Genomic DNA, 23,118 nt, shown 5'->3' on the forward strand with positions numbered 1-23,118 from the left:
GTTGTTAAAACAACCAGACCTAAATTCATAYGTTTGGGACTGCAGTATCCCTTTAATTTCCTGTCAAACTGCAATGGACTGGCCATTCTCTAAAAAGAGGCAATTCTGGGATAGGCTGTATGCCTTGCACAATGCTATTTCCATTAAGAAAGCTCTTACCTTCAGTAGACATTGCAAAAACTTACAAAATTCATAAAAAATAAAAGTTATGAAAGAATTTATGGAGCTATTTTCTGCTATAAGGTTATCTCCATATTTAAAAATAAAAACCTGAGTTTTGCTTAAAAATGACCATTTCAACACAGAATTTGTAGTTGTAATTGAAAAGTTTTTTCAAAACAAAATTTTAATTTGTCATTATAAAATAAAACATTACATTTGTAAAGTTAAAACATAATCATTTTTATCAATCTCAATTGTAAATCTTTTTAAATTTTCCTTCATAGAGAGTTTAGAATTATCCAGTTTTACTAAAAGAAGTAATTGTGGGTATTCAGGTTTGAAAGAGAGTTTCTTGTAGCAAAATGTTTACTTGTATAAAATCTTTGCATTAGTTTGACAGAGCTAAGCAAATCACAGGTACATTATAACCCTGTGTAATGCAAGAGAATTCCTTTAAGAGCAGAAATTCAATCACCAAATATGCAAGTGAAACAGAATAGGAAGTCAATTACAGGGGAAAGTAGAAAAAAACCTTCCAAGAAAAGTTTTGTTGCTCAGGGGACCTTATAAATTGATATAAACAATAGGGATTTAGGAAGAAAATGCTCACAGATATTAAAGYAAATCTTAGAATCATCTCTGAATATTTCAGAGATTTCATACTTATAATAAATATGAACTTCAAAGGCTGTAGAGAAACAACATGTTTTAAAGAAATCTTTGCTGAAAGTGGAGTAGCCATTATACAATGAAAGTGGACTTTTAGACAGAAAGTATCCTGAGAGCAATAAGCTAATAATTACCTTGGCATATATGCAGCTTTCATTGAGTTTTTGTAGTGTGCAATTGCGTTCACACATAGGACACATGATGGTTTCATTTGCCTCGCAGATCTCTTTGCTTTAGCAGTAAAGATAGGACAATAAAGGTTATAAAAAGGCTTTTAGCATTCTTAACATTTTCTCAGGCTCCACTGCTTGTGGTTTGCATTTGTCAAAATTATGCGTAAACTGCAAAACAGGCTTAACAAAATAGTTTAAGAATGAATATTCAGAATGAAAAGAGAAATCCAACATCTACTGAAGTCAGTAACCTTAAAACTTTTGGCACTGGAGTTACATACACTATCTTTGGGCAGTGGGCTACGCTTCACATGCCCATAAATATCTCCAACAGAAATATCACAAACAGAAGAACAAAACATTGCTACTTGCCAGCTATTTACCACATATCTACAAAAGTTATGTACAAGATACATTAGAAGCTGGACATTACTAGCATAACCATGCTGATTTCAGTCAGCTTATGCCAGTTCCCATCAGCTGAAGGTCTGTTCCACAGTATGATTGCAAACACACTTAGGTCAGTGGGTCACTATGTAAAAAAACATAGTTAATAACCATCCTAGGATGACAGAGATTTCTGGCATTGACATTTCAAGTATTCGTGGGTTTATTTCCCATGGATCAACTTATGTAGAGGACTAATGAACAAACATAGCCTAGTTCTGGGAGAAAAAAATATGTTCAAAGCTCAGTCCACTGTTCAAAGATCATAGGATTCAGGACAATGTAGTGTCATTGATGTCACTGGGACTATTCATACTCGAAGTAAATAATTAAGTGTCTTCATGAAAACTCAAGGGAATTAACAGAAATGAAAAAATGAGTTTTAAGACAAATTTTAACTGTAATGAGTAAGCTTCCCAAAGAACCACATCAACTGATTGCCTTTCCCCACCCTTTATCCATGCTGAGATGCAAAAGAGAGGCTTTCATTGCATTTTCTTTCAAATAATTAAGCACAGAAATTAAAATCTCAACAATACAGTAGCTGAACAATAATAAAAACTGTTGGCAAATATAAGGCCAAATTGTGCTGTGCTGTGAATTTAAAATCTATATTATAAATGTCACATTGTTCTATATCTCAAGTTAAAATTTTGGTTTGTTTTTAATAACACCTGAAGTTTCACAAAATTACACTGATCTTGACAAGTTACATGCATTAGCACTGCTCTGTAAAGACAATATTTGTTAGGTAAGTGCGTATGACAGGTGCAATGTTAACTGGTATTGCAATTCARCTCTTCAGTACAACACAGCAAAGGAAACTTTTTTGTACTGTCCTCACTGACATATCWGAAATCTGACTATATCACATCTGTAATGGTGAAGAGATGCCAACTTTGCTGCATTACATTCCTGGCCTTTCTGCTTAACAGACCACAAAGCAACAAATTACAACAGTGTTAATTAGTGATATGTATAAACCCATTAAACCAATCAAAACCAACCTTATTTAAAACCATCAGATTTATTTTTGTATATACCAATCAACATATAATAGCTTGACATCTGTCCTGAAAATAATGATACACAATAGATACGGCATATAAACCATTGAAAGAAAAGAACACAAATAAAAAGAGTTCTGAAGAACTGCTGAAAGTCCTTCCATATGACAACTTTACATCTTTACTGCCCAGTTTAGCTACAGGAGGGCAAATGGATCAAAATATATTTAAAAGTATATGAAGCAAGAAAAATAGGTGCTTGATCTGCATTTTTGTTTCTGCATATCTGAGCCCTAAGAATGCAATCTAAATATTCTGGAAGCTACTATAAACTTCAAAAGAGATTCTCCAAAATTTTTGTTTGGTGATCTTCATTTCACAACTGAACCTTCAAAATAGCTGTCAACACTATTATCACAGTACTCTYGGGGATCTCAGAGCTGAATCCTGGCAACCGCAGTACTACAAAGCTTTATTGCAAACTCCCTTGCTCATCTAAGAAAAAGAACATCCTCAATTCCAAACTGTTTCCAATAAAACTGCCTGTCTTGTGCATCTGTGTTGTGACAGAAAGTGTTCTGCTCCGTAGCCATGCAGAATGAAGAAACTTCTGCTTTTAAATATGGACATACGTGTGTGTTTGCTTAGAATAATATATATTCCCAGACAGCACAACGCACATGTAGGGTTTTGTTTGCCTGTCTTATTAGATCACCTTCTTCCTCCCTGCAAAATAAATTTGAATCAWGTGATTCCACCAGATCTGACAGTTTTTCTCCTAAAACTTTAACCAAGTGAGGGAGAGAGACTCTATGAAAAGAGGCAAAATGCAGCATGAGAGGAAGCACCTGCCCTGGATAAGGAAGGAAGAATACCACCAACAGGGAGCAAATACACTCCATTTTCAACTCATCTGCTGCCAGCCAGGGAGGAACTATACAGATGACCCTTCTGTTATACAGCCTTGCAGCTACCTGCCAGGGYACCGCGCGGCTCCCTGGGGCTGGTGATCATGGCCAAGTTCAACCAAGAGTTGAGATCACCAGGCAAGTTGATAGTCACACTCAGGTCCGAGGTCAAGATGGGAAGTTAGCCTGTAGTTGGGGCTGGGATCAGTGCCAGGGAGGGTAACTGGGTTAGGCACAGCCCCATGATGGCTGGGCAGCGCTGTGGTGATGGGGCCAGGACCTGCTGGCCCCCATTTGGGATTAGTGGGGCCCATGGCCAGGCTGTGGCACTGCTGCAGTGTTGCAAGGCAGGCACTGACAGCCCCAGCTGGGCTTACATGGGAACCTGGGCTAAGCAGAGGAGGCCAGAGGGTGGCAGGGACATCTGGGTAAGGCAATGCCCACGGGTGAGCAGTGCTCAGCCTGATTTCTTCAGGCTGCTGCTGCCAAGGCCATAGCACTCAGGAGAGAGAGGAGAATTATACAAATTCCACCATGACAGCAAAGGCTCATCACTACAGATCTGCTTATAAACATTTCGAGGGAAGAACAAATCCACCGGAGAATCCACATACAGTGAGATGTCACCAGCAAGCCGGGCGCAGCAGAAGTTTGACTCAGCACCTGCAGCAAACCATGCGGCACCCCAARGAAATCTGGGTGCAGCAGAGGGAGCTCTCACAGAGCTGCCACGGAGCAGAATAGCCCCTGCCTTGGGAGCAGAGGTGGGCATTATACACTTTTTAAAAAAGATAACCTAGTTCTTCAATGCAACGTCATTTTTCATAACCCTCTAATTATTGCATCACAAACATCTATGGCTGGCATTGCAATCAACATTTGATGTATATTTTATGGCAACATATGCTTGTGCATTTGCTTTTTCGTTCTGGGCTGAAAATGCACTGGACCTTGGTGGTAAAAAAATCAAACAAACAAACAAAAAAAGGTCATTTTCTCTCTCCAGCCACTAGAGGGAGGCTTCAGGTTAGCTAACCCGAATCCAACTAATAATTCCAAAAGGTGAATGGACACCACTGAAGAAACTCACACTTCTGTAAAAAGGTTTTAATCAGTTGATAAGGTTCAAATCTTGTTCAAATCTACCCGGGGCAGATGAAAAACAGGTTTTTATCACAGAATTTATTATCAGATCATAAATCAACACTTCCTACCACTCACTGGTTCCTAATAACAGATATTAATAGGATAAAACCTCAGTTTCATATGAAATAGTATCATACTGAATAACACTGAATAGGGATTTGGAGCAATGTCACAGTTATGTTACTGACATTATGCTCTGACACTAATCCTGCCACTGGGTTTCCTCTGTCTAGATGTGGTCAGAATAAAATATCTGAGTTTCTTGCTGGTTGCTGAGGAACATTGCGTTTGCATACTGTGACAGYTGCAGGGCTCAAAAATAACATATTTTAACACCATTATTAATGTTTATGTAGCTGTTTTCTTTAACTGACTGCAGAAACACTAGATAAATAATCTCACAGTGCCAGAATATGGCAAGAATAAAGGTATTTACATTTAGCCTGCCTTCCTGCCAACGGGTTGCTCCTATCTGCTGTATGTATGAGGTTTCTGTTTAACATTCACCAAAGCTTCAGTAAGCGTATATGGCAAGGAGCAGCATATTTTATATCTTTTATCACTGTCCATTATAATTAGTTAAGTACACAAGGTAACACAGGCAAAATCTACATACATTTTATCAAGCCAGTCACAATCAACTTGAGTTAGGTGAACCCTGTTCTTGAATCCATGTCTAACAGTATGTCTTATTAATTTGGTCATAGCAATTCACCAAKAGGACAGTTTTGTGTAATGACTACAGGCACCCACAGCTAACCACAGATTCACAGTGGCAGAGATGATCTCCTGCCCCAAATTATCAATCAAGAGTATAGATGTCCCTCAGCTGCCATAAAGCGCACAGCTGTTCTATATGGTCTAGTAGTCCTCTGTAAATATTCCGAAATTAACACTAATTAATGTTAGCTACAACAAACAGATATATAATTCTCCTCCCATGCCCATTAGGCACTTAAAGCTTACATAGTGGCTCAYCTAACTTTTATGCTCTTGGGTCTCCAGCAAACTTCAGAGGCCCCAGGAGGCACCTCAGTTCTCTAAGTAGAACAGCATGGCACTGAGGTGCCCCAGGAAGGGACCTGAAGCCTAACTGCATAAAGAGCTAACTGAAATCTGCATGTTCTGTGTGCAGATGCTCAACAGCAGCTGAAAGAAAAAAACTGAGGACAGGAAAATGTAAAGCTAGCTTACCTCTGATCTCCTGAGAATTACACCTACTGAAAGCAGATAACTGCATCTCTCTTTTAAAAGATCTAAGCAAGGGTCATATTCTCCTTCAAGGGAGAAGAAGGGCATGACACACGTACAAATGTATACTAGCTCAAAGTTTGAAAAATCTAAATTCTGAGAAATTCTGTTCTTTCTCTTGGGGAGCTGGGGAGTGTCAATACCACATGTTTTTCTTCCACAAGGAATATCTGAAATATTAAGCTGCATCTTGATAATTATAGATTGTGGCCCTTTGTTCCCTTTTTGTTGAAGCTGTGCCACTGTACAAGATTCCCTGTTCAACATTTTTAGCCTCAGCTTTGAGGATAGGTTGACCACGTACTTTACACTGCATCCATTATACCTTGCATACATTTATTGTGTAACAAAGAATATTGTTCAACACTGGAAAACAATGCTAATACAGAGAGTGATATAATAAAGATAGCATAGTTTCTTTGCTGATACTTTTACTACATTTTAGTGCACTTGATACAATTTGAAGTTGTAAGGTCACTCAACAATTTGGTATATAATAGAAAACCCCCCAAAAAACCTTAATTAAAGCATTGCCGAAATGGCAGTATAATAACTCACTGTGAAATGCAAGATAAAGACAATTCCATAAACAAAGATAAAATATTCCTGCTCAAACCTAAAAAGCAACACTTCATCTGAAATCCAATTACATTATGATAACAGCCGAAGCATCTAAGCTACTTTGAATAAGGTTGCAATTTTAAGAGCACTGTTACTATTCAGTCTCTTGACACCTAATGCAAAAATTTTTAATATAGGTGTTTCCTCTGAAGCAATTCTTAAACACAAAGTCAGCCCTTACTCTATCGCACTTGTCACTATTTCTAAATTGACATAATTCTATCTCAGAGAAAAACTCTAACAGTGGGAAAACTTGGAAACTTGTTCATTTTACTTGGTTATAATCTCCCTTAATTCATGTCTTCTTGCTGCAGTTTGCACCAATAGATTGAAGAAATTTATCAGACTCTAAGTTCAATGATATTTACATTATGTTTAGAGGAAAAAACTGCATATACAAAAAGAGCATAAACAAAGCAAAGCTGCATAAATGAAAAGTTCTGTAACTGTATTACACTCTGAAAGTTACAGGCAGGATGGTTCTGAAGAGTGAGAATGCCTGACTTCTTCACGCATTAGCCTTCACTAGAATGATAATCACTGCAGTATATATTACATTTGAATCAGTATTTGGTAGTTTTCCTTATAGATAGAATGAGAATTACTGCAGATGCAGTGGTTAAGAGCACTTGATCTAAATGGTAAGCATTCAGCTTAATGCAAAGCAGATAAATAAAACTGATACACTTGAATGAAGAACTGAGTATGCCATTTGGTATTATTACATGATCATCAAATTCGGAAAGCATATAAAAGTAAAATTATGTAAGTAGTGTCAGTCTATTTTTAATTTTCAACACGATTTTGATTGTCTTTAAATGGGATTTTACCTTACTTGGCTGGAATCCATCGTAAATAATCCATAAAGGAAAACAAAGAGCCCAACAAGGGCAGCAGGAATAAGCATTCCAGTATACCATCCCAACCAGGCAAAATACAGTCCAATTTTTTCACCAAAATATCGCCTACATGAGGAACAAAAATACAAACATTGTTTAAATGTAAAACTTACGGTGACCCTATCTCTCATCTCAGTAGTAGAATAATTCAAAAAAGGAGCTACAATTATGAGCTTATGATAAAATTACTGTCTGCATAGCAGTCCTGAATCAATACGTTTTAATTCGGGCCAGCATAATATTCTAGTGACACTAATTGCACTCTCCCTAAAACAGATATTTTATAAGGTTATAACTGAAGTGAGCTGCAATTTTCATGTCCTTTCAATGACTAAGTAGATGCACTGATTTCAACATTAAGAAGTTTTCAAATGAAGGAAATTTTATTCCCTCCCCACATTCATACATGCATACATATATATAAGGCTGTGTGTGTAATATATATATTATATTATGTGTATATATATACACATACACACACATACCCTCCACAAAAAATTTCTGGAAAGGGATATAATTTGGCATGGCCTAAATATTCCATACTAAAAACAATTTACAATGGATGATCTTATATTAAGATATATTTCAAACTATTATGAGAGAAAATAGTATATTCAAAAAACAAGTTGAAGATTCTGTCTTAACACTTCATAACTTAGATATCAGTTGCCAGAAGCAATGAAATGGTAGTGCCTGGAAAGTCATGGATGCTACTATTTGATCAGCACAGAATTGTCCCCACACACATAAAGGCCTATGTTTAGGCATACAGCCTTTAGTGGGACAATATTTAGGGATAATGATTGGTTATGACTGTCAAATCAAGCATAAAACCTGACAGCACGAAAATGAAAGTATTCCATGTCCGAGAAGAGGAAAATATGAAAACACACCACAGTTACTTAACTTCCATTACATACATTTCTCTGCTGTAGAGGTGGCAATCTATGACATTAATTATGAAATGTATAAACAGAATGTTATTTAAATTCACACAGAGTCTTCTTAGGARTTAGCTGTATCAATAATAAGCTGCAGTTTCCCTCTACTGAATCTGGTAACACTGACTATCCATGTGGGTACGTCATTTAGAGCCATTTCAAAGGTGCTCCCGAGAGGCAAGCATCTCTGATCAGGAGACCACTTCAACAGTTTGTACTTTAGGTTTCATTCTCCAAGTTGTCATGCAAGTGGGTTTATGTACCTTTATGCATCCTCATTTGAAATTAACAGGTCTGCACAAAAGACAACCCAAAAGAAACAGCTCAAAGAATGTGTGTCTTATTTCGTAATACTGAATAGCTAAATTTAAACAGAAAAACACAAGGACAATGATCTTAGCACTATGGTTATCATGCTGTTTATATCACAGAAATAAGTTGTTTTTCAAAGTATTTATACCTGATTAAATCCAGAGGCTGGTATTTGTACCACATTCCCCACCGTGCCCAACGTTCATATAATAGGTGTCTGTGATTCTGAGCTCCATGTGTTTTGATGGGATGTCTGCTTTTATGGCTTCCCTGAAAAACACAAAGAAATAAAATTATATTAGTAGCCACTGTGGAAAAGAGATACATTTATTAGGTATTAGAATATAACTCTAAATGACTATAACATCACTATTTTTAAGAAGTGAGTTTCATTTATTATGGACAGCTCTAGGGAATGTCATCTAAATCTAACACACAAGCCTGATAAAAAGAGATGTGGAGAAATGGCCAATTTCCCTAAGAACTACTGAAAAAATAACAGGACTAGAGTACAAAGAACAAGTCAACTCCTTATATGGTTTATGTGCAGTGTTTATATTTCACTAATATATGCTATTTGTATGCTTTAACTATCTCATTTTTTTCAAAATTTTTCATGAAATGTATCTGTATATACTTATTTTTCTCTCCTACAAAATTTCAAAAATTTCTAGCAGGTCAGTTTGGTTCTCCTCCCCTAGACATTTTCTATGACTTTATTTAATCTCTAACTAAAAGTACGCAAAACCACAGTGTTTCTGGTCTTTCTACGGTATTTTTTTCTAAGATGATGGAAACAACAGAGCTGGCATTATTTTGAAGTTCACACAGGACACACTGAGGCACTAAAAGCAAAAGACAGCCCTGGTCTGACCCAGGAAGCCTCCTTCCAGCCCTTACTGGCCATTCCACTGGCTGCCTGACAGCCTTAAACCTCATGCTSTGCTGTGCCAAGGTAACATACAGATTTACTAGAGCCATCCTAAGCAGAATCTCTTGTATTCTGAATTTTACTCCAAATCTCAGGCAGCACATCTCTTTAATTCCAACATTTTCCAAGAAAGTCGCATTCCTCTACCCAATGCTTTATATATAATGCTGACTGTCACCAATTAACCCCAAGTGAGCCACATCACAGATTACAAGGAGCACAGAGGTCCCCAGAGAAGTACTTAAAAGTCAGCTGTCTGACAGATTTTTGACTCCAGTAAATTCAAATAATTTAGATTTTTAGTATTTTTTTGAAATCTTGAACATCCCCTGCAACTGTAAGAATTAAGTTTATTTGTCATAATCTGATAATCCCATCTTAAGAATGAGTACAAATCAAAGCAAAACCCACAGAGGGGTCCAATTCTACTTATTTTTCATCAATACACTCTACTATTGTCAGTAAAGAATCATAAACACAATGTCAACATAGAGTGTGCCTTTAGAGTACCTAGGAAGGGAATATCAGCTTATTCTCACATTTCCCTGAATGAGTAAGTGCAATGCATAAAACTCTGTATCTTATTTTTAAGACCTCTTCTGCTTTCTTCTGCTTTTTCCTGCACTTTTTTTTGCATTACAGAGTCCAAGTCTATTAGTGTTCACACAGTGACTGGATTTTCACTCTCATTTGCTTGTTTTTTAAAAAATGAGAGCATTTAACCACAAGTCCTTAACACCTGTCCAACAGCAATTAAGTTTACTTTAAATGCATGATTTCACTAAGCTTTTTTCAATACATATGGACAGCAGTTTATGACATAACAAAGGTATATACACACGAAAACGGATAGGAGAGCACAGTTTTGGAAGTCAGAGAAAGCTTAACAGGTTTTTCTGGTAATATGGCTAGCTTTTCCCTATAGTCAGTAATGCCTAACTGAAGCGTATTCAATTATTAATACTATATAAAAATACTGATTGTGTGATCACAGCATGAAAGGTATTTAAGTAAGATGACAGTAAGATGTGTGTCTTGCTTCTCTCTTTTCAATACACAAGGTCTGACTGAAAAGCCCTGAAGTCAAAGACAAGTCTTTCATTTACTTCAGTAGCCTTTAATCTACTGAAGATATTTTCAAGTAAAAGTTATCCACAACTACACAGAAATCACTCAAACAGGAAATAATTAACTAGTTTCCCTAACTTTGATTCACGACACAGCCTGTTAGAAAAATCGAACATTTTGCACATGGCATAACTGATGTTCTTTTTAAGAACTCCACAGGTGATGTCCATTTAATAAAAAATCAACATAATATAATATTCTAGGTCAGTATGAAACTGCTTCAGGATATTAGTACAATGCCTTAGGTAAGAGAAAATTAAAAAGCCTATATCAAATTAAGACTATAAAAAAAAGATTGAATAGATTACATAGTAAAATAAGTTGCAAGACAAAATTAAAAACAAGTAGGATATCAGAATTTTAACATAAGCTTTATTTTAAATACAAAGAAAAATATAAAATATATAAATAAATAAAATATATAAAATATAAAATACAAAATTAAACAGGTTACCTCATGTGGTGGAAATGCAGCTTCATATGTTCCATTATTTAGTAACCTATTAATACCTAACAAGAAAAAATGCATTAGTTCCCATATCAATTTTTGTATGCTTGATTTCAAGTGGTGCTAATTTTCAAGTTATGTATTGAGAACATTACTTAATATTAGCAGCTCAGGATGCTGTAAAACACAACAGTAATCAGCTCTAAGCAAAGCCAATTGTTCACAATGGTCTTACTGATCCCTCCAGATTTCTGGCTCTGTCAAATTAGAGAGACTTTCTTAAAGCTAGTGTCTTCAACCTTCTTCTCATGGCTGGATGCTCATGCCAGACCAAGTGTGAAAACATAGTTACATTTATGTTGCATTAATCAGAGYGTACGATACAGACTTTTTATGGCTGACCAGATGATCTGGCATATGGAGAGAGTGGTGTGGACAAACAATCCTAGAGGCAGGGTGTAACCTGCAGGGTTACACCTAATCTGCTATTTTTTAACACAGGTGAAGGAGTTCATCTAAGATATGTGCTCTGCACCATACTGGTTTGAGCATTTTGATTCAGCTCCTAGGCATCCTAAAGACAAATCCGCTATATAATCAGCCTAAAAAATAAATGTTAAAAAAAATGCAGTAGCCTTTGAAAGGATACATATAACCAATAGCTTCCCTAGGAAATAAATTGTCATGAAAGATTTCAGATGTGTCTATTTAAAAACAAAAATTACGCTAAACTAATCTCAAAATGAAGTCTGCTATCCGTTTCAGTGAGATTGGATTTGAACCCTTGTTTCTTACTACTACTTTTCTTCCTGAAACACAGACAACGACTTTCTGTAATTTCCATCACCATCAGAAACACACAGCTTTAGGTATGTGTGTATATATGTATATCCAATTCTTAACTAAATTCCTGCAATAAAATTGGAAGTCATGCACAAATCTTAATTGCAAATGAAAATGAATAATTGGAGCTTCTGAAAAACAGTACTGTAATAGGAGTGTCAATATAGACTGAATTTGGTCGGTAGGTCAACTATCTTTGAGCTTCACGGAAACCTTAAACTAAGTGTAGCTCAGATTGATTCTGTTGGACTGGAGCCCCTGTGAACTAACAGAACTTCTAAGACCACTCCTAGAAACCTCTCCTCAGCTATCTAAGGTATACATTACCTTCGTTATGGCTCTCTATCACACAAAGTTACCATTATCTCTGATTTATTTAAAAATRAACATATTAGGTAAAAAATGTTGTCAATTTTTCACTGAATCATATAATAATTTGTTGTCACGTTCAGCCAATCCTATTGTTAACTGCATAAAGAATTTTAAGGGGATGGTAAAATTTATTGAGTTTACTCAACTGATACCTTTCCAGGCAAGTAAAGCTAAAAAATGTTTATAGTTTCAAGTTAAGAAAAGGAATACAGCATTCTCACCCATTTTGGATTTTCCATCTTCATACTTTGTTCTCTGTAGCATGTGATGCACTATTCTGCTTCTTGTGGAGTTGCTGAAGAAGCTGTCTTTATTGTTTATTGTAAAACTATTTAAAAAAGATAATGTTTTTAATATTCAAAATAATGCACAAGTGTTGAAACAAAATGGCTCAGTACTTTCTTCTTACAATGATTTATTGCATCTCTACATTTCTAGGTCACTGCACAAGATACAAGACACAAGATCTTACATCCCATCTCAGGTCTCAGGAAAAATAATTAAATTCTTCATTATCATTTCATTATCATTATTTATTGTGAGGAAAACGCAGCAACTAAAACTAATTTTTTTTTAACATTTAGATAAATTCTGTTTTGGATATAAATCTAAAACACAAATCAAATCTTCAAAAGTAGTGATCATTCTTAAAACATCTTAATGATGAATTCAGCATATGTCTGTGTCAAAGAACTATTAGGACTGCTATAYAGCATGGAAAAGAAAATCTCCACACACTAGACACTTGAGTAGCAGCTTCACAACCCTCTTCCTTAGAGAATCCCAGGATGGAGCCAAACAAAGCATCCTTTCCCAGATGGCTCAAATTCTGGAAGCCAAAAATCTGACATATAGGAGCTTTTGCCTACTTCAGCTGAGTTGGTTAAGAAGTAATACCAAAAACAGATGATTGATTAAATGTAATACATCTAATTACTGACAAAATTAAGATTATAAGGCAATTATTCTGTCTTTCTAYGCTAGTCAGGTCATTAATATACTGCTACTTTACTGACAAAAAGAAAACCCTATCTAGCGTATGTTACATATCTACTTTAGGTAGATTTTTTGGTATTAAAAGAATTATCCCCAAATGATTTAAAAACTAAGAATTTGCCAGAAATTTCAAGTCTTTTACTGTTTCAGTCCTTAAAGAAAATTATATCACAGTTAAACTATATCATCATCAACATACTGATTTGAACATATATGTGTTGTTCTTCAATGTACATATTTATACTTGCAGAGAAAAAAGTGTTTTTGAAATGTGCATTTGATTAAAAAGCCATTGTCATTGTTTTTAGCTTGCCTCCAGGTCTTCCCAAGTTCAACAGATGTCTCAGGTTTTGTCTAAGTAAAATTTGTAATTAAGTAAAGCAAGCTGAGCAACTACTTGCATTTTTTAATGTAAATGAGAGAAAAACTTCTTAATCAAAAAGGCTATGTTGCTTTTTCAGTCAAGCGTTCGTCTGACTATACTATTGAGTGACTGTCAAACACTTAGTAACAGAGAGTAAATTTTATCTTTAAGAGAAAACCAATAGAATATATCGAATATGACACTGGGTGCTTGCCAGTGACCATCTGTTAATGGTGGCCTGTACAGCACTTGCTGAAAAGAAGTGAGAGAATGAAAAATCCTTGTGGGCTCTGGTGCTGCATTTCCTGTTCCAACACTTACTGGTGAATGCGTGCACGGCTAAAGGGTGCTGTGTAGCAATCTGTTTCCTCAAGATCAGGCAGGGCCTCCTTATCCAGCTTCATTGGATTTCTGGGCAACCAACTTTTCAGTTCTCTCATATTCCTCTGCAAACTGAGAAAATGAGAAATCAGAATTACATGTTCTCATCTGCATGTTGTTTCTACTTCCATCAGAACTTATTTAGTAACACTACACTACAAATGTAATGAAAGCAGGAATTTTCCCCATTAAGTAACCAAAACAAAATAAGGAGTTAAAAAGTAAACTTAAGGGCAATGATTTGTGATCTGATTTACTGAAGCACAATTCATCCTGTAGTTAGGTGAGGTTACGGTTTCAGATGGTATTACAGTATTGAGTCCAGGAAAAAAAATGGGGACAACAGGAAAAACTCTGTTAATGATTTTTTTCTTTTTTAATTAAGTCACAAAATCATTTTCCAAGGTAGTTCATTTGGTAGTACTGTGGACACTTACGCCTTACTCAGGCATGAATCTAATTACTTCCTCTAGCTCCACTGGACAATACAACTACAATTCCTCCTCCTTCCTCTGGTAACTCGTACACTAAATTCTTTTTTTTTTTTTCTTTTTATAGAAATCAAAGACTGCTCAGGACCAAATTCTCTGAACCAAATCACTGTGAGCTTCAAAAAAATCTCCTGCAAAATTTTCATCAAAATCTATTGGCTGACATTACCTTAGAACACAGTCTACTCATATACGTGTGTGTGTGTGTGTGTGTGTGTGTGTGTGTGTGAATGTATATATTTTATAAAGGATGCTTTATATAGAAATTGTCATAGAGTTTTAAATAAAAACTAGACTAGGTTTCCTGCAGTTTCCTCAATATAATGCACAAGAACATAATTTTTGTATCCTTACTCCTGTATATGTTATATAGCGGTAACACTGGTAACATTCCACTGGCAATTTGCCTAAATAGTATCTCAGGGCAGGTTTTATAGAGGGAAAAATCCAGCATAGTATAGTTAATTTTACAGGGAATGCTAGAATTTATCTTCTTATTACTTCAATTTTGCACTCCTCGAAGACTTATATTTTCCTAATACTGAACTGCAATGAAAGGTAGATATTTAAGGACTAAGTCTCATATTACAAGAATGCTATATTATGACACCAGAAGCATGTCACAGATCCAGAAAAAAAAAATAGATTTTAGAAAAACATTCGCTATAGACTATTTTTAGTGTGATTTGGCTTTACTGAATATGTATGCAAGACACACAAACATACACATCTTATCTCTGCAAAATACATAACATTTCAGTGTCAGATTTTTATCTGAAGTGAATCTTCTCTGTGCTAAGTAGAAGCACAGACGTTCATTTTATAATTAAGAATAGGTGACGATGCAGTAAGTTGCACTCAGATAAGCAAGCTACTTTTGTGAAAATGTACCTCTCAAGATCAACAAAAAAAAACCCAATAAAATCCTACCTCTATTTAATAGTGTCAGAAAGAAATCTAAGTCAAATGTGGGATCAGAATTTTATATTTCCATTTAACTTTGCATTTATAAGTAATCCTGAAATCAAGCAGAAAAAGTAGATTCACCAGGATCTCTGAGATTTTTTTAATGACAATATAAACAGCATGCTACAAATATTTTCTGCATTATAAGATTTTATCTTCAGGATTTTTTTTTAGTGTTAAAGGATTATCCAGGATAAAACTGAAAATTTTAGTTCAATCTCATTGTCTTTCTTTTAAGTTACAAATCAGCAAAAAACAATGTCTTCTATGAAAAAGTACTAGTAAATCTTGCAAGTGTACTCTTTGATTACACAGAACTAATCATACATCATATCTAGACATGAAACAAAATGGAAAGGCTGACTGTATGAGTTATGCTTGGTTCCTATAGTAACTGAATGTAACATGTGATATAAAATTATCAATTTTTTCTTACTGTACATTAGCAAGGTGTTGGTATACATTCTGTATTTAACTGGTACTGCACCTAAAGGACACAATTCTATTTTTATTAAGCTTTATGAGCCGAAGAATATAACTATGTTCAGAAAGTTGAAACAGAGAAAACCGCATCCTTTGTTCAAACAATATTTTGTCCTGAGTTGTTTTTTTTTTTTTTTTTTTTTTTTTTTTTGTTGAGCCATAGGAAACTCTCATATTACCAATTTTTACACTTTTTTTTTTATATTAAAGTTTGCACTTTATTCTTTTCATTTTTCTCAGATGCTGATTTCTTTAAAAGCTACAAAGTATGCTTTTCTTTTATGAAAAAAATATGCAGACATGACATGTAAGAAAAACAATGCATCTGATTTCTTTTTTTTTTAAGACATTCCTTTAGAGTTTATAGAAAAGCTTTTACAAAAAAAAGCCTTAACTATTTTTCCCTCCAAAAATCTAAAAACCTGGTAGATGATTCTTATCCTAAAGAAAGTAGCCCTGTATAAAAAACTCTCATCTCCTCAACACGCAAAGTAACAACATTGGACTAAATTAAAAATGACATCCACATGACATTTGGGATTTTTATTCTGAAGTAAAAAGGCTTTTTACCTAAGATGTGATTGTTTTTTCATTACATCATTGGATCACTCCAAAGCTTAGTGCCTTCAGATAGCACAGAATATTTCAGCTGAAAAATACATCTCCCCATGCACAGAAACAGCCCAGCACAATAGACCTCTTTTCTTAGCTTGTATTTTACAGTTAGAGGTGAAACCGAAGTTTCATGGAGCTTTCATTCAAAGTGATAACAAATTCCACACAATCTTTGACTAAACCATAGCACTACACATTAGCATTCTTACTCCATCAGAGCAGCTTTTTAGGTCAGAAGTTCAGAAGGATTTCTAAACTGATCTACTCCATTTAGTCTACTGAATAAAAGCATCTGCTCTGGTGAAGTCCCTAATGAAGTCAGAAGTTCATGCAACGGGATCAAAAGTCCCAGCAGAACAGTGCTGCAAGACTTGGGCTGCTCCTTCAGCTAAGCTCTTACTGAAGCCCTCTAGCTGGCATTGTTATAATTTTAAGCACCCTGGACTACGCATTTTTGATATGTATCTTCTTTACTTATACGTCCTACTTTCTGGTATTTTCTTGCCTTTGAAAAGATTAGTTGAAAGCTTTTCAGGAGTGCAACATGATTCAGTTTGGACATATGACTGCAATTCAAGGTTCACAGTACACAATTTTAATTTCTTTTTTGTTTAAAGTATGTAAATAAATAAATAAGCAGAGATATATCACACAGATGCCTCATGTGAGTGACATATTATATGAAATCCATAAGCACTACATTTACCTTCAGGCTGTTCATATTCCTAATACTCTTTTGCAGGCTTATTTAAGGACATCTGTGGATATATACTTCTACCATATAAACATGTCAATAAATTCAAAGAAGCGTACATGTCACAATGGAGTCTAATATATCAATGTTACTACATATTCTCAAATTACAGAAACTCATTAAAAGTTTTACCTTTGATATACAATGTTTTTAATACAGCTCATATACTCATATACTTTATCCTTTTATATACTCTACTTACTAATTTAGAAATATTAATGAGATATTTGTTAAATAACACAGAAATATGAAAACTTGTAAGAAACAAGGAAACAATGACAGTAGTAGAAGTTGGAATGATGAGATGCGTATGCTAGCAATTTTAGAGGTAGCTTGCATATTTAGAAATAGCTTCTTTTTCACACTATTACTTAGTGCACTGGACTCTCTAAAGTGCTAGACAAAATAGTCAGAAAAATAAAGATCTTCAAATTCTCAAAAGGTAAATTACAGATAACTGCATTCGTCTAAAATGCAAAAATTATTTATCTGGCACTAAAAGTACTTTTCACTTTGTTCACAGGTGCTGTGTGGTTTCATTTGCCTATTTCAGGCACCTGTGCTTCTAAATAAGGAAAATAAATGTATTTAATATCAAGGACTGAGCAGATGGATTACAGATAAAATTCTCCATTTTGCAGTAAAGCTCTTTTATTTTGCCTTTGCATTACAATGCCTACTACTTAAATTTTTATGAAGCAAAAGAAAATGCAACAAGCATGAGAATGACTGGGAAGAGGAAAAATGCAGTTGTAAATTTGTAAGTTATTTTATTTTAACCTATTTTGTTAGTATATGTATACAAAGTTTTCTCACTTTATTGTTCAGCAGTTTTTGGTCTATTTTTGTTAACTGATAATCTTGCAAATTGGTATCTTGAGACTATATAAATTGTTCCTGAGAAATGATGAGAACTCTTGATAATCTAAASTAGCAACAGGAGAACTTAAATCATATGCAATCTCATCTCAGGATTCATCTCAAGAAAACCTGTGATAGAAAATTGTTACAGAAGATTTCCCTCACGTAACAATTTTCATATCTCTTCCACAGTTCATTAGGATTTACACAACATCATTATGTTTTACAAGAGCAATAGGGAGCATTTACAGCTCACAGCTTCCTCCATTTCTAGCTCCCTTATTTCTCCAGGCTCCTTTCGCCTGCCGCCTCTGGCCTCACTACCACGTTGCCTGGTTAACAAGTAACAAGAGCAGCCACCACAGGTGAGGTTTGCATATATTTGCCCTCTCATACTATCCTGGATAAAATTCTGGAGATTACGAAGTCTTTGGGCATTTACGCTGTAATTGAATGCTCTTCAAATATTCATATTAACGGCAGGCTGAAGTATCTATCAGATGTGCATATGCAACCTCATTAAATCCTAGAGAGATAAAGATGTTTCACTGCAGTTATTCCATCAGCTTTAAAATAAAAATTCAAAACAGATTTCAACATGTCATTGATTTAGTCCTGATCAACAGGACATGCATGAGAAAAGTTACTGCTTAGGCAAATAGGTGACCACCAGAGCTTAGACTATAAGACATGATGTACTCAAAAGTATCTTCAGCATTAAAGAAACATATCTTAGCGACCGAAGATGTAACTATAGAGATGGCTCCAGTATTAAATCTTGCTGCCAAGACAAGGCCATTTTTTTTCCCTGGCATGAAAATTTTTGCATTTCTAAAATAAGAACTGGCAAAGCTTTATAGTACTGCATCTTGTTACAGCTGAATATTTTAGCACTTTGAATTAACATATTTTGAGTTTTCAGGAAAACAATCTGATTTCCAAGTTTATTGGATAAATTTACAACTGCAAAAATGGATTTTCTTTAGTGGGGTGACTATTTGACAAAATTAGAAGCTGCAAATCACCCACCAACCTGCCCATGGTTTTGCTCCTCCAGTCAGTGTAATAACATTTTTTCCTGAAAGAATAGCAGAAATCAGCTGAGAATAATCAAGTAAGAGACAGTTGAAAAGGACATATACATTATCAAAGAAAAYTGGACATTTTATAACATGCATTTACATAGACAGAAAGGTGAAAAACATTTAAAAAATGCAATTGAAATACAGTAAGTCTTTACATCATTATGATTTCACATATTTTCAAGTTTGAAAATTGTTCCTGACTGGAATTTTATTTTTTGATTTAATACATACCTATCTAATCACTAATTCATTCACAAGAAACCCTCTAGATATAGAGTTCAAATGCTGTCACATTAGTATTCATGTCATGTGATCTTTCTTAGCATTTCTGTATTCCATTAACTCATTTTAGAAGAAATACCAGAGGCTTGCATGCTATTAAATATCATATGCACTCTATATATTAAATACCATGACTACTTAATATTTAATGCTATTAGATATTGTACAAAATATCATCATTCTCCATGTATTTCAYCAATTCCCCTTGACATTTTGCTTGAAGAGCATTACATGTCCTTAAAAATCTAAGAACATTACCTGAAACAATCAGTTTTATTTTATAGTTCTTTTCTCACTACCCTTCATTGGTCACAGTAACTTCAAAGAAACAAGACCAGAAATTTTCAGTGAAGTTCAGTGAATTGTTCCAGAGAACAGTTACTTTCAAAAGCATAGAGACATATTTGTTACAATACAGTATTTTGCATGTCTAGTTTTACCTAGTGAGTTCTTGCCTTCCTCTATCATTTCACATCACATTTCAGCTCTGCAAATGTTTGAGGCCTAGATCCTTCACATTCCTCAAGATATCTATATCTTTATCATAGCACTCATCTGGAGTCAATGGTGTTCAGCACCACGGACTTAGTTCCTCACTTAGCTCAACTTTTACTTAAATTTACTTAAATCCTTTCTACTTCTGCATGGTTAATTTTTGAGAAACTAAAACAAGCTTATTTAGTTACTTCCATATAAAGACCTAACATTGTTTTTCACTCAATGTTTACTTCACTCCTCCCCTTGCTTCATTCTAGCACATAAAAATGGTACTTCAGCTCTGGATCCTAAGTAAATGAAGTCTCCATCAGATGATAACTTTTTAACCTATAACCATGGAAAAAAGAACTCATAGTTAACAAGATCTGAAACTGCTCATCTGGAGTGTATTTGAGATTCATAAAGGAACATTAAAGTAATAATGTTACGAGAACCTTAAAATGGAGAGTTAGAAGCCACTGATAAATCAGACACAGACCAGAAAAATAACCTGTTCTTGGGAAATAACAATGCTAGTCCATTGTAATTATGGGATAGTTGTACAATTTGAGCATCCTCTCTCCACTGAATGGAAAACGTAGTTATTTCAGAAAAACAATACGTGCCATGTAGTTTAGAAAGGTTTGATTTAWATAAATAAGCTCAAGATTTAAACAGAAAGCAGTGCTTTCTACAGAGCCCATAGCTAACTTATAAAATGCATTGTTACAGAATGTCACGACAAAACTGCACAGCTGTTCTTCCATCCACGTAAAGTCCATCAGGCCTAACAAAAACAAAGATGAAGACGAGACTTCTGTCTCAGGAAATCTGGAAACCACAGACTTCAGGAAACAGAGAAGGCATTGTGAAGCAGTGCTCTAAATTTGCTCTGCTTTTGTATTGAACCTTTTAGATTGGTTGCAGACAAAGGCAGCATGCTCAGGCAAGATGGACCTTTGTTCTAATCTGGTATGTCTACCCCATGTTCAAAATAAACTACTTCTATTTATTTATTTATTTATTTTTTAAGTAGAGGAATAAAAGAATAGTCAATTTGAAACATGCACAGTCTTAGATTGTAATTTTATTTTCATTCCTGTGAAAATTTCTTTTTAAAGAGAAAAAGAAATCATCAGAGATTTTGTATTTCTCACAGTTCTGCTAGAGGAGGAGAGCTGGGCAGTGAACTCTTTTCCTGCCAAAACAATGTGTTTTATTCTGCATTAGAGCTAGTAACAGAATGCAGCAGGACAATTTAGCATTTTTATCTACTTGTTGTGTATCTGAAATGCGTGGAGTGAAATAAAGACCAGAAACAAAGAAACATGGATCAGATATATTGGAAAAAGAGAAATCTTGACATGTCAATTAATGATATAATAAATAATCATGATTTTGATACCTTCCAAATAAAGTACCTAATTATATAATTAGGCTCAAATAAAGGTACCAGTATACTAGCTTGCATTTGCAAGCAAACATGTTTTATTATTTACTTTTGATTTAAGAAAAATTTAAGCAAGACAGCACAAACAACCAAAAGCTTATTAACTGTTAGACAGGACAATAGTAAGGGTTAGAAAAGATATTTAATTGAGATAGTATAAGATGGGCTCAGATCTTTGTATTTATGGCAAATATTTATGAGTCAGACCTCATTCTAAGTTAATGGATACTTTGTGCCTAAATTGATCATAAGGTATAGATTGCTTGATTTTAAAAGATCCACCTTAACATACATTCTAAAATGCTGTCTCACAAAACGAGCATGAGCTTAATAAGTGAACAGACAAATAATTATTCACAAAAATGTTTATCGTTATATTGCTCTGTTTCTTATTCTAGCTCATCAGAGAAGACTTCAGAGGCAGAGTAGAACATCATGTTTCACATTTGGTTTTACCAATCAAATCCCACAGTTTAGAGAAACGAGAACCTGTTTGGGGGACTGTTAAAGGAAATTTTATTACTTTTCTATTAAAAAAAATGGTTATTATTGAAAAGATAAAATGCCTAACTGGAAAGAACACATTCTGAACAAGGGGGGAATTTTGTAAGTATTCCTCATGCTGACCATTCTAAGAACCTCATTTCCAAAAAAACAGTTTACGGTACCTGCTCTTCTATAAAACCAGATGTTTCTCTAGTCTAGATTGTTCAAGAAAAGGGGATGCTCTAAAGTAACTCAGACATTATTATGATTCCCTCAAGGTGAGTTTCTGGTAGGCTGTCATCACTGTCTTCTGCCCAATTTCTTCTGCTTATCCAGACCCTTAAACAAGTAGCACTGACATGGACATCGATATCTGTCAATAGGAATTAATACCTATAAAGATCTATCTACATCAAAATCTATTGATATTGATACCTATTGATAGGAACTGGTACCTATTAATAYGCACATTAAAAAAACAGCTCTTTCACATTATAAAAGTTTTAAAGTGATATCCTAAGATGTTCAATACTCTCCCAAAAGTGTGAAAATTATCATTCATAATTTTTGTATTCATAGGAAAGTTTATTAAGAGTTTGCTTTTATCATGTACAATACAGGCAGCAGTTTTGTGTGCATTATCTTCCATGTGAATAAGCCAGTGACTCCACAAATGTGCACTTTAGTTAAGTGTCAAGTTAGTGTCACATTATCACCAGTTCTTATTATAAACTAAAAAAGTTGCCATTTCTTTTTCAAAAGTTGTAAACGTTGGCTAGTTTTATCTGAAGTGAACTACTGATCTGTGAAGTTACTAAAATGATGAAGGATTCAAACCACTTCTAAAATTTACCAATGTTGTGACTTCAATCATTAAAGTGGGAAGGAATGATTTTTTGTAATTTAGAATGTTTATGTATGTAGGTATACACACACAGAAACTCTTCTGTATTTAAAATGTAGACAATAAGTTATTCAAACTAGAGAAGTTCAAATAGCACTTTACGATTATAATTTTAAATATAAAGAATATGACTGTTACAGAAAATATTTTTTATGGAAAGGAATTTGAAGGCTTAATTGGATGATGTGAAAACTCAGGACAGAAATGAATATTTAAAGCTAGTTTTGAGCTAAGGATGCTTCAGAATGCCTGACTTTCTGGCTTT

The 23,118-nt window shown here is 34.6% G+C and overlaps 1 protein-coding gene across 1 annotated transcript in view; it reads right to left on the minus strand.

Moving 5' to 3' along the window:
* ANO3 (anoctamin 3) overlaps positions 1-23,118 on the minus strand; it is a 139,469-nt gene that overhangs the window by 41,407 nt on the left and 74,944 nt on the right. Inside the window, exons 7-13 of the mRNA XM_085300894.1 lie at positions 19,203-19,247; positions 13,940-14,071; positions 12,480-12,586; positions 11,050-11,105; positions 8,685-8,806; positions 7,215-7,349; positions 966-1,062 (exon numbers count right to left, since the gene is read on the minus strand). Of these exons, the coding sequence (XP_085157020.1) occupies positions 966-1,062; positions 7,215-7,349; positions 8,685-8,806; positions 11,050-11,105; positions 12,480-12,586; positions 13,940-14,071; positions 19,203-19,247 (694 nt within the window). The remainder of the gene's footprint in view (positions 1-965; positions 1,063-7,214; positions 7,350-8,684; positions 8,807-11,049; positions 11,106-12,479; positions 12,587-13,939; positions 14,072-19,202; positions 19,248-23,118) is intronic.

Source organism: Rhea americana, unplaced genomic scaffold (genome assembly GCF_003343005.1).
Source record: "Rhea americana isolate MKP2758 unplaced genomic scaffold, rheAme1 scaffold_17, whole genome shotgun sequence".
Lineage (NCBI taxonomy): Eukaryota > Metazoa > Chordata > Aves > Rheiformes > Rheidae > Rhea > Rhea americana.